The sequence below is a fragment of the Scyliorhinus canicula genome, chromosome 7, assembly GCF_902713615.1.
Source record: "Scyliorhinus canicula chromosome 7, sScyCan1.1, whole genome shotgun sequence".
In the NCBI taxonomy this organism is placed as follows: domain Eukaryota; kingdom Metazoa; phylum Chordata; class Chondrichthyes; order Carcharhiniformes; family Scyliorhinidae; genus Scyliorhinus; species Scyliorhinus canicula.
Window position 1 is genome coordinate 126,442,198 of NC_052152.1, and position 12,615 is coordinate 126,454,812.

Here is a 12,615-nt window from a genome sequence, read left to right on the forward strand (position 1 = left end):
CACAGTCTCACACTGGGGCACAGTCTCACTGGGGCATAGTCTCACTGGGGCACAGTCTCACTGGGGCACAATCACACTGGGGCACAGTCTCACTGGGGCACAGTCTCACTGGGGCACAGTCACACTGGGGCACAGTCTCACTGGGGCATAGTCTCACTGGGGCACAGTCTCACTGGGGCACAGTCTCACTGGGGCACAGTCACTGGGGCACAGTCACACTGGGGTACAGTCTCACTGGCGCACAGTCACAATGGGGTACAGTCTTACACTGGGGCACAGTCTCACTGGGGCACAGTCTCACTGGGGCACAGTCTCACTGGCACAGTCTCACTGGGGCACAGTCCCACTGGGGTACTGTCTCACTGGGGTACAGTCTCACTGGCACAGTCTCACTGGGGTACTGTCTCACTGGGATACAGTCTCACTGGCACAGTCTCACTGGGGCACTGTCTCACTGGGGTACTGTCTCACTGGTCTCTCACTAGGGTACAATCTCATTGAGGACAATCTCTTGGATACAGTCTGTTACTGGGATACAGTCTCTCACTGATATACAGTCTCTTACTGGGTTGTGGAGTCTCTTCATTGTGGAAGCATTATGGTTGCACAGGAGGGTTACAGTCTCACTGGGGAATTTACAGTCTCACTTGGGTGGGGGGTTTGCAATCTCACCAGGGGAGTTACAGTCTCACTGGTGAGTTACAGTCTCCCAGTTTCACAGGGAGCGGTTTATAGTCTCCCTGAGGGTTTACAATCTTACTGGGGGGGCTAGTCTCACAGGAGAACATTACAGGCTCACTGGTGATGGTTACCATCTCACTAGGGGTGTGTTACAGTCCACGTGGGAGGGTTACAGTCCCCCTGGGGGGTGTTACAATGTCACAGGAGGAAGGAGTACAGTCTCACGGGAGGGATTACAGTTTCACTGGGGGATGGGTTACAATGTTATTGGAGGGGGGCTACAGTCTCACAGGAGGGGTTATCATATCATGGGGGGTTACAGTCTCATTGGGGTGGTTACAGTCTCCCTGGGATGTTACAATGTCACTGGGGGTGGTTACAGTCTCACTGGGGCGGGATTACAGTCGTCTGAGGTGTTATAATGTCACTGAGAGTTGGGGTTCCAATGTCACTGGGGTGGTTACAGTCTCACGGCGGGGGGCGGGGGGGGGGGGTTACAGCCTCACTGAGATGGTGGTTGCAGTCTCTCCCTAATGGTAATGGGTTTAAATAACTCTTTTCCGGAGTGGTAAAGCCATTTATTGAGATAGCCAGGACTGAGCAATATTTAACCCTGTGAAACACAGGTAGAAGTTTCAGGGTAATGTGACGAGTAACTGTGCCCGAGCTTTCAACTTCCGCTGACTTTCTAAATTAGTTATCTGATCTCAGCTGCTGTTACAATTGACACGAGGTCCCTGGGCTCAGGAAGGAGAAATCAACCTTAGTCCCATCCTTGATTTCTGCCCCGTGACTTTTCCTTCCCTAAGGAATCTGGGTGAACTCTAGTTAAATGTGTGTGTGTGAGTTTTGTGCAGTATTTATTAATGAATGTCATTTATCCAAAGCTGTATTTAACTACACGGTTTAACCGCACCCTTAAAATGTAGTCCTAGGAGAAAAGAGGCATCATGTTGATTGATCTCGAAAGGAAACTGTTGGCTTTGAGGAGAGAACAAAGACAGACTTTACATTTCTACAGCATCTTTCACAATCACTGGCCGGGATGGTTATCACTGGCTCTGGGATAGAGGACTTTATATTCAATGAAGTGCAATTGAAATGTAACCACTTTGGCAATGTAGGAAATGAAGCAGCCAAATTTAACACACAAACAGCAATGTGATCATGACCAGATGAACCATTTTTGTGATGTTGTTTGAGCAATAAATATTGGCTAGGTCATCAGGGGGAACTCCCCTGCCCTTCTGTCTGCGTGCACTTCCTCCCATAGTCCAAAGATGTGTAGGTTAGGTGGATTGGCCAGGCTAAATTGCCCCTTAGTATCCAAGGATGTGCAGGTTACATGGATACATAGAAGATGGGAACAGCAGAAGGCCTTTTGGCCCTTCGAGCCTGCTCCACCATTCATCACAATCATGGCTGGTCATCCAAATCAGTAGCTTAATCCTGCTTTCTCCCCATAACCTTTGATCGCATTCTCCTCAAGTGCTATATCCAGCCGCCTCTTGATTAGGTTAGGGGATAGGGCAGGGAAGTGGACCTGGGTTGGGTGCTCTTTCAGAGGATTGGTACAGACCCGATGGGCTGAATGACCTCCTTCTGCACTGTAGGGATTCTAGGATTTTTCAAAATAGAAGAGAGGCAGACAGGACCTCGGTTTAATGTCTCATCTGAAATATGACATCTTCCTCAGTACCTACACTGTGAGTAAATGTTTGTGCTAATTTCAGAAAGAAACACAAGAACTATGAGCAGGGGTAGACCACTCGTCCGTTTGAGCTTGCTCCTCTGTTCAGGATGATCATGGCTGGCCTTGGGTTTCGACTCCATTTTCCTGCCAACTCCCCATATCCCATCATTCTCTGAGAGACTAAAAATCTCTCTATCCCACACCTTAAATGTATCCAACAATGGAGCATCCATAACCCTCTGTGGTCGGAATTCCAAAGATTCATATCCCTCTGATTGAAGTAATTTCTCCTCATCTCAGTCCTAAATGATTGGCTACCTTATCCAGATGGTTACCACATAATCTGGAAACATCCCTGGATATCCTTCCTGCAACACTCAGTAGTTTGATTTTCCACCAGCTTTTAAACCACATCACTCCCACCTGTGATCCAGCTTTATCATTACCCAGTGTTGTGGTATGACTAGGAGGTTTACGGTACTTCAGAGTAGTGCTGCCATTGGTGCAGAGGACTCGCTGCCCATTGGCTCAGGCAGGTCATGTGTCTTTCTGCAAATTGGCTGAGGTCAGTCATGTGACTGCTCGCCGATTGGCCGAGAGGCCAGTAGGTTCTCCTACGAGACGGGGTATAAGAACCCGTAGCAGCCGGCAGTCGGCCTTTCTCTGTAAGTCGACTGCCGGGCACACAACTAGTTCATTAAAGCCTGATATTTGGAACTTCTTCACGACTCAAGTCCAATTGATGGTGCACCACCCAGTATAAATTGTACCTATTGGTACTCCTCGAGTTCTCTTCCTCCTGTCTCAACCTGTGGCTTTGTGATCAGGTTGCCACACAATCGAGAAACACTTCCGGATAGACGTCTTGCCATATCTCAGTTGTTTTACTTTCCACCGCAGGCAGAGGATGGGGGAGTGGAGGAGCAGCAGGACGAGGCGCAGTCCTCCCAAGATGAGGAGGATGGGGGCAATAGTCAGGACAGACCGGCTGGACATGGGCGGGAGGCTGCCCACCATTACCGGCTGGGCCAGCTGGCACGGGACAGGCTGATAGCCGCCCGGTTCACTGACTAGGGGGAGCGTGAGAATCGCCGAGTATGGGCACAGACCGCACACCACGGCACCAGCCGACCACCCTCAACCCCCCCCACCCACACACCACCAACACCCTCACCCCCCGCCACCCACCCACCACCAACCACCCCCACCCGCATGCGCACCACCCCTCCATTGCACATCCATCTGTGGCACAACGGGCCGGGCTCACACGATTGCCGGTGGAAGCGTGTCTATTGCAGACCATGGAGGATGATGACGACCCGCTCTGCGATGACCCCAACTCACAGGTGGATTGGCCATGATGAATTGTCCCTTATTGCCCAAAAAAGATGAGGTGGAGTTACTGGGTTGCGGGGATAGGGTGGAGGTGTGAGTTGATGTAGGGCACTCTTTCCAAGGGCCTGTGCAGGCCAAATGACCTCCTGTAGATTCTATGATTCTATTGTGAAGACAGACACAAAATATTTGTTCAACGGCTCTGCCATTTCCTCATTCCCCAGGATAATGTCCTCTGTCTCTACCTCTATGGGACCAATATTTACTTTAGTTACTCTCTTCCTTTTTAAAAAGCTTATAAAAGCTCTTCTAATCTGTTTTCATACTTCTGGCTGGTTTAATCTTACTATTCCTATTTTAAATCAATTTTTTGGTGGCCCTTTGCTTGTTTCTAAAACTGAGTCCTCAGCGGCGTGAGACAGCAGTGCTAACCACTGTGCCAACGTGCTGCCCCTTTCTGCTTTTAATCTAATACTATCCTTAACTTCCTGGGTGGGTCCTTCTTGCTGAGATTTTGTATTGTTTTATTAAATATTCCCCACTCTTCATTTACCTCCATACCTTGTCATCTATGTATTTAACTGACCTTAGCCAGCCTCTCAAACACATCCCCCAACTCACCCCTGGGGATATTTAATCTTGTCTCTCAACTTATTATAGTTGACCTTGTTCTCGCTTGAAGAATAGACACACACTGTTTCTTTATATTCTCTATCTCCCTCATCTGAGAAGCCCTGGTTTTGATTCCTCTACATTCCCTCTCGTTGGAATGTACTGAGCTTGTACCTGAAGCATCTCCTCCCTAAATATCACCCACTGTTCTGTTACAGTTTTTCCTGTCAGCCTTTGGTTCCACTTTAACCTGGCTAGATTCCTTCTCACCACATTGAACAGAATCCACTTCCAATCCAGAAGTTACACTTAGATTGTTCCTTGCCCTACTTCTTTACTAATCTAAACTTATTGATTATGATGACCTCTTTGACCCAACTATTCCTCTATAGACACTTGGCCCAACTCAACCCCAGTACCAAATTAAGAAATATCTCCGTCCTAGTTTGAACCAAGAACTTTCTGACCAAGGTGGTTCTCCTGAACATATTTTAGAAATTCCTCCCCTTTGCTCTAAGATTATCCTGATCATCATCTGGGCAATTAAAGCACGCCAGCATTACCATTCTATAATTCTTGCACATCTCTGTGATTTCCTGGCAGCACGGTAGCATGGTGGTTAGCATAAATGCTTCACAGCTCCAGGGTCCCAAGTTCGATTCCCGGCTTGGGTCACTGTCTGTGTGGAGTCTGCACGTCCTCGCCGTGTGTGCGTGGGTTTCCTCCGGGTGCTCCGGTTTCCTCCCACAGTCCAAAGATGTGCGGGTTAGGTGGATTGGCCATGCTAAATTGCCCGTAGTGTCCTAAAAAGTAAGGTTAAGGGAGGGGGGGGGGGGTTGTTGGGTTACGGGTATAGGGTGGATACGTGGGTTTGAGTAGGGTGATCATTGCTCGGCACAACATCGAAGGCCGAAGGGCCTGTTCTGTGCTGTACTGTTCTATGTTCTATGTTCTATTTACATAGAATGACATGAGAAAAACGGTATAGAAAAAGGCCACCTGGCCCATCCAGTCCATACTGGTATATTTGACAGGATAAAATTATTCATAGAATTTACAGTGCAGAAAGAGGCCATTCGGCCCATCGAGGCCACACCGGCTCCCGGAAAGAGCACGCCATCCAACCGCACACCTCCACCCTATCCCCATAACCCAGCAACCCCACCCAACACTAAGGGCAATTTTGGACACTAAGGGCAATTTAGCATGGCCAATCCACCTAACTTGCACATCTTTGGACCGTGGGAGGAAACCGGAGCACCCGGAGGAAACCCACGCACACACAGGGAGAACTTGCAGACTCCGCACAGGCAGTGACCCAAGCCGGGAATTGAACCTGGGACCCTGGAGCTGTGAAGCAATTGTGCTAATCACTATGCTACCGTGCTTCCCCAAGATTGACAAGATAAAATGATTTCCCTTGGTGGAGAATTCTTGAACCGGTGACAGAGATCCAACATAAGTGGTAGAAGGCGTAGAGGGAACATGAGGAAGAACTTTTTTAATGCCGAGGGTAGTGGGAGTCTGGAATTCGCTGCCCAAGTTGGTGGTGGAGGCAGAGACCCTAAACTCTTTTTAAAATCACCTAGATCTGCACCTTAAGTGCTGTAAACTACAGGGATATGGACTGGGTGCAGGAAAGTGAGATGAGAAAGGGCACCTGGATGGCCTCGGGCTGACATGGGCAAGATGGGCCGAATGGCTTCCTTCTGCACTTGTAACATTTCTAACATTCTATACGCTCTAGTCTACACAAGTCTCCCTCTTTGTGTTCTAAATCTATCATTGTAACCCTTTATTCACTTCTCCTTCATGTGCTCTGCTGACACCCCCCACCCTGCCGTTATTATTCACTTCAACCACTCCCTGTGGTACTGAGTCCAACATTCTCACTACTCTCTGGGTGAAGAGGTTTCTTCTGAATTCCACACTGGATTTCTGGTGACTCTCTTATATTGATAGCCTGTACTTCTGCTTTTCCTCGCAAGACAAAACATTCTCTCTGAATCCACTCTGTCAAAACCTTTCATCAATTTAAAGACCTCTATTAGGTCACCCATCAGCATTCTTTTTTCAATAGAAAACAGATGTAATCTGTCAACCTTTTCCTGATGTGTATACTATAGTAACAACAGGGTGAGTCTAGCAAGTTCACAGGGAGATGTTTATTCAGCTTTACAGCGGCACATACATACAGTTACACATTACCAGCTCCTTACTCCTTTCTCTGGGCTGTTACAGAGGCCGGCCGATTATACAAACGCTGGATAATTCCCGGTCCGATTGGGACAAGGGAACAATCATCCCCAGTTGGCTGAACCTCATGCATATCACATATTCACATATAGGTTATTACACCACCCCTCCCCCCCACCCCCAAGTTCAAAGACCTGTTGAAAGGTGACCCAAGAGGAGGAGAGGGCCAACATTAGAAATAGAGGACAAAACTTGTCCAACAGCCACAACGGCCAAGTGACAACAAAAAGATACAAAACATTTTGAACCACAAGAGGCACTACGGATCCGGGGGAGGGGGGAGCAGGACAGACCAGCGTATGCCTCACTGAACATTGCATCAGGCCCCGCACCTGCACTGGGCCCACACAAAGAGCAAAGTCACTAACGCCCGAGCCTGGGGACGGTGCGCATCATGCTGCCTGACCTGTTAACCCAAGGCTCAGCGTAACTTCCAGCCGCAGATGGACCAGGTGGGGGGGGGGGGGGGGGGGGGTGGACAGACAACGGCCAGCTCTGCACCCCGTACACCCCTAATGCCTACCACAGCATCAGCTTACAAAAGAGGGGGATTTACGCGCCCACCAAAAACGCTGGGGGAGCTGTCACCCCAAAGTTTTGCACCATTTTAATGTCGTTTAAGCATATCAGAAATACAACAGGTTCCCGCGCAGAACATCACATGACCAGCATTCACACCCGGAACGCCCAGTCAACTCAACGTAAACGAACTGGACACAGATTCACAAGTGGAATCTGACCAGCCTGGCGGAGGAGGTCTGTGGTGAATGTATAACATAAATTCACACTGTGTATCACTGTGTCCCTGTGGGCTCCATCTGTGAACCGTTGCGCGGCTCTGCCCACAGGGGGAGATGAGGAGCATGTACAGGGCTCCGCCCATGGCTCCGCCCATGGCCCATGGCTCCTCCCACAACCGGAAGTATAAAGTGCTGCGGTCTTGCGAGCTTGCCTTCAGTTCAGCTAGTCGCAGGCAGGCTCAGTTGTAAGTCGATTAGAGCCACAGTTTACTTCAACTCGTGTCTCTGAGTGAATTGATGGTTGCATCAAGGTCAAAAAGGACCTGCAAAGATGGGACGCACTCCCGCTCTCTCTGGCTACACATGGAGAATCCTGCTTGGCTGGCGATCAGCAACACCACTCACAGCTGCGGACTGGCTGGCAGACTTGGCAGAATTCCTCCACTTGGAGAAGATCCAGCACAGCAGCCGAGGGTCAGACGAAGGCTTCCTCAAAGCATGGGGGCAAATCGTCGGCCTGTTCCAAGATCTGTTCAAAGCCAACAGTAACTAGAGGGGAAAACTTCCAACACCAGGTTAAAATCCAACAGGTTTGTTTGGAATCACTAGCTTTCGGAGTGTAGCTCCTTCATCATGTGAGTGAAGAGGTGGGTACGCAAACACATATGTAACACTAAAAAAAGTAAACGGAGTCAGTCACACACATATCAAGTCAACAGAGTCTCTAAGCTCAAAACTTGTAGCCGTGCAGCAACCGTCAGCATCTATGTAGAACATCGCTGTCATCCAGCCCGCTTTCCCAGAGGTCACAGAACAGTCTCTCGAAACTATGGCCGCATTCACAACCCGGACGACAGTCCAAGGGGGCAGCGGTAAATTCAAGAATTGACTCCCCGGTGGACCCCCTGTCACAGCCAGCCAGCAGCACAGTACGACGGCAGATGAAGACGAACAAAAATGTTGCATGATCGCCACCAGAAGTTGCCTCCGACGACGCCACTTCTGGTACTGCCTGATACATTGGATCCCAGAACATATATAGCATACACGCCCCCACAAGCCGGTATCAGAAAACCTTGACCCGGTGCTCACCTTCCGTCTCAACACAGTATCCAGAAAAAGCATCACAGCAACGCAATCCATCCGCACCGCAGTCCACAGTCGTTAAAAAAAAAACTTTCAGGGAGGTGGCCGACTGTCCAATCCCATCCTCGTCGCTAATATAGCAATGACAAGGGGAGTCTGGCACGTTCACAGGGAGACATTTATTCAACTTTACAGTGGCACATACAGAGGGCCCAGTTACACATTACCGAGTGCTTATTCCTTTCTCTCGGCTATTAGAGAGGCAAACCTATTCTCCAAATGCTGGTTAATTACCAGTCCAATCAGGACAAGGGAAGCAAAGTACTGTACACACCCCTGTCAGCATCAACAGGGCCGAGGTGGAGATGGTTAGCAGTTTCAAATTCCTAGGGGTGCACATCACCAAAAATCTGTCCTGGTCCGCTCACGTCGACGCTATCACCAAGAAAGCACAACAGCGCCTACACTTCCTCAGGAAACTAAGGAAATTCGGCATGTCCACATTAACCCTTACCAACTTTTACAGATGCGCTATAGAAAGCATCCTATCTGGCTGCATCATAGCCTGGTATGGCAATTGCTCGGCCCAGGACCGCAAGGAACTTCAGAGAGTCGTGCATACTGCCCAGTCCATCACACAAACCTGTCTCCCCTCCATGGACTCCATCTACACCTCCCGCTGCCGGGGGAAAGCGGGCAGTATAATCAAGGATCCCTCCCACCCGGCTTACTCACTTTTCCAACTTCTTCCATCAGGCAGGAGATTCAGAAGTCTGAGAACACGCACGAACAGACTCAAAAACAGCTTCTTCCCCACTGTCACCAGACTCCTAAATTACCCTCTTATTGACTGACCTCATTAACACTACACCCTGTATGCTTCAACCGATGCCAGTGCTTATGTAGTTACATTGTATATCTTGTGTTGCCCTATTATGTATTCTCATGTATTTTCTTGTATTTTCTTGAATTTTGTTTAATTCCCTTTTCTTCCTATGTACTGAATGATCTGTTGAGCTGCTTGCAGAAAAATACTTTTCACTGTACCTCGGTACACGTGACAATGAACAAATCTAATCCAATCCAATCATCCCCAGTTGGATGAACCTCCTGCATGTCACATATAAGGGGCGGGATTTTCTCAGCCTGGGGCTGGGCGGAGAATCCCCACGACCGGCACGAATCGCGCCACACCACCAGCACACGATTCTCTGCAGAGAATTGGCACCAGTGGCGCCGGCGTGGTTGGAGCGTCGCCGGTCGGGTGCTGCTGTACCGGTCCAGCCCGCGGATTCTTGTCCCGGGATGGGCCGCGTGGCCGTCGTAAAAACACCAAGTCCCGCCGGCGCCGTCCACACCTGGAACTCAGCGTTGAAGGGTCGGGGGCGGCCTGTGGGGAGGGGGGGGGTCTCCAATGTGGCCTGGCCCGCATTGGGGCCCACCGACCGGCAGGCCAGCCTCTCTAGCTAAGGGCCTCCTTTCCTACGCGCCAGCCCCTGTAGCCCTGTGTCATGTTGCGTCATTGGCATCGGCGCCACTGCGCATGCGCAGATCCCGCATCGCACAGTTCGTGCCGGGATCGGCAGCTGGAGCGACGTTAACCACTCCAGTGTGGTGCTGGCCCTCTGTAGAGGCAGAATTAGTCCTCGGCTCAGCCCGTTCACGTCGTTGTAAAACGCGATGGCGTTTACGATGGCGTGGACACTCTGCCGCGGGATTAGAGAATCCCGTCCAAGGTATGTCACATATGTGGATACCACACATTTTGTAAATCTTCTCTGCATCCTCTTTAGTGTCTCTATATCCCTTTCATAATGTAGTGGAAAAATCAAGATATAGGCTTAGAATAGCTTCCCAACTCTTCAATTCTATCCCTCTAAGCCTGTGCTCCTCCATCTTTCCCTCTCTATTAGAAGACTTATAGAATACCCTCAGTCACATGATCATCCCGTCTTCCTTCTTAACTCTAGCCAATGCCTTTGCACCATCAAGGACATCCCCACTTTCCAACAGTACAAAGCCTTCCATAATTAGTACCAACACTGCTCCCCTCCCATTTTCCTCCTCTATTTCCGAACACTGAATCATTGAAACAATAATATTCGGTCCTCACTATCCTTCAATTATGTTTCCATTATTACCACTACTCCATATCCCACAGGATTATTTGAGTTTGTAGCTCACCAACTCACTCTCTGACAGAAATCCCAATCCTAGCTATCACAACAACTTTTATTCCCCTCACTCTCTGTTGGATCTGATGACAATTTGTTTCAGCTCCTGTCTGGAGCTCAAAGGCCACCACTGAGCCATGGACAGAAGTGAACTCTGTTGATGGATGTGACACAGCTCACTGATTTGTTGACTAAAGAGGTAGAGGCAAGCCATTCTTGGAGTTATTCCCCTCTCCAGAATGTCGGGCCCATGATCCAGGCTGGTTCGCCTGAGGCAGTAATGAACGTGTTATCTTTTTTGACAATACCATCAGTGTAACTTGTACTTACTTCTGCTCCTACTGCTCTTTGTTTGAGTTGGATTTGTTGTCAGTGTGAGCTGTTTTAAATTTAATTTGATAATCAGGTTTTTCTCTCTCTCTCCCTCAGTGACCGGGGCTAAGTTGATGTTTTTGCTAGGCAGTTCCCGGAGCCTGAAGTCTGAGCAGCGAGCTGAGCTTCAGCAGATATGCACGCTCTTTGCCTCATGTATGGAACTGTTCCAGAGAGATCTCCGGCAGGTGCACCGTCTCAACCTGCTTTTCATGCTGGATGTTCCAGGCAAGTTTCTAACCAACACCGGCATGGCCTGCGACCCTTCGGGACCTAGCTGTGACCAGAATGCAGATCTGGAGGATGGTGAGAAGGCAGACTCTGCACAGTTGAGTTTGGAAGCACTAATATTGGAAGTTGGGAGACTGCTGCGTGAGGTGGAGATGAAGGTTCAGGCTCCTGTCTGGAGCTCGGAGGCCACCACTGAGCCTTGGACAGAAGTGAACTCTGTTGATGGGTGTGACACAGCCTCAACTGATGTGTTGACTGAAGAGGAGGTAGAGGCAGGCAGCAAATGTAGCTGCTGCATCATCTCCTAATCCAGCTATGGCGCACTCACTGGGCTTCATAGCATTTTAAATATGAGTAACTAATCACCATAGCCAACACTTAACTTGATATTTCCAATAGTCACTTTGCTCTTCACAGTAACTGGGCAGGTGAAGAATGATGGATTAATGCCAAGTACTAATGCTTTCAGCCTCTGTGATCAATGTATAATTTAACATCAACATTAAATGGGTGAAAATGGGTGTGGCTCCTGAACCTTAATCTCTCTGTAAGAAGTCTTACAACACCAGGTTAAAGTCCAACAGGTTTGTTTCAAACACGAGCTTTCGGAGCACGGCTCCTTCTTCAGGTGAATGGAAAGGCTTGTTCCAGAAATGTTTATATAGACACAGTCAGAGATGCCCCGGAATGCGAGCACCTGCAGGCAATCAAATCATCAAAGATGCAGAGAGAGAGGTAACTCCAGGTTAAAGAGGTGTGAATTGTCCCAAGATGCCCTCGTACGAACGGGATATGGCGCTCGACTCATTGATCGACAGTTCCACCGCGCCACAGCAAAAAACCGCACCGACCTCCTCAGAAGACAAACACGGGACACCACTGACAGAGTACCCTTCGTCGTCCAGTACTTTCCTGGGGCGGAGAAACTACGACATCTTCTTCGCAGCCTCCAACACATCATCAGCGAGGATGGACATCTTGCCAAGGTCATCCCCACACCCCCACTACTGGCCTTCAAACAACCGCGCAACCTCAAACAAACCATTGTTTGCAGCAAATTACCCAGCCTTCAGAACAGCAACCACAACACCACAAAACCCTGCCAGGGTAATCTCTGCAAGACATGCCAGATCATCGACATGGACACCACCATTACACGTGGAAACACCACCCACCAGGTACGCGGCGCATACTCGTGCGACTCGACCAATGTAGTCTACCTCATACGCTGCAGGAAAGGATGTCCCGAAGCGTGGTACATTGGCGAGACCATGCAGACACTGCGACAACGAATAAACGGGCATCGTGCGACTATCAACAGGCAGGACTGTTCCCTTCCAGTTGGGGAACACTTCAGCAGTCAAGGACATTCAGCCTCTGATCTCCAGGTCAGCATTCTACAAGGAGGCCTTCAGGAGACGCGACAACGCAAAAT

General features: G+C 49.4%; 1 protein-coding gene across 1 annotated transcript; it reads left to right on the top strand.

The window, feature by feature from the left end:
* Positions 1–8,146: 8,146 nt before the first annotated feature.
* LOC119969130 (regulator of G-protein signaling 9-binding protein-like) lies at positions 8,147–11,488 on the top strand. Its single transcript, XM_038802348.1, has 2 exons — positions 8,147–8,189; positions 11,007–11,488. Exons 1-2 carry the CDS (start codon positions 8,147–8,149, stop codon positions 11,486–11,488), a joined length of 525 nt encoding a protein of 174 aa, XP_038658276.1.
* The last annotated feature ends 1,127 nt before the right edge of the window (positions 11,489–12,615 follow it).

Coding starts and splice junctions, on each gene's coding strand:
- LOC119969130 (XM_038802348.1), top strand. CDS start 8,147: ATGGCCGCATTCACAACCCGGACGACAGTCCAAGGGGGCAGCG. Junction 8,190..11,006: donor GACAGTCCAAGGGGGCAGCG/GTAAATTCAAGA, acceptor TCTCTCCCTCAG/TGACCGGGGCTAAGTTGATG.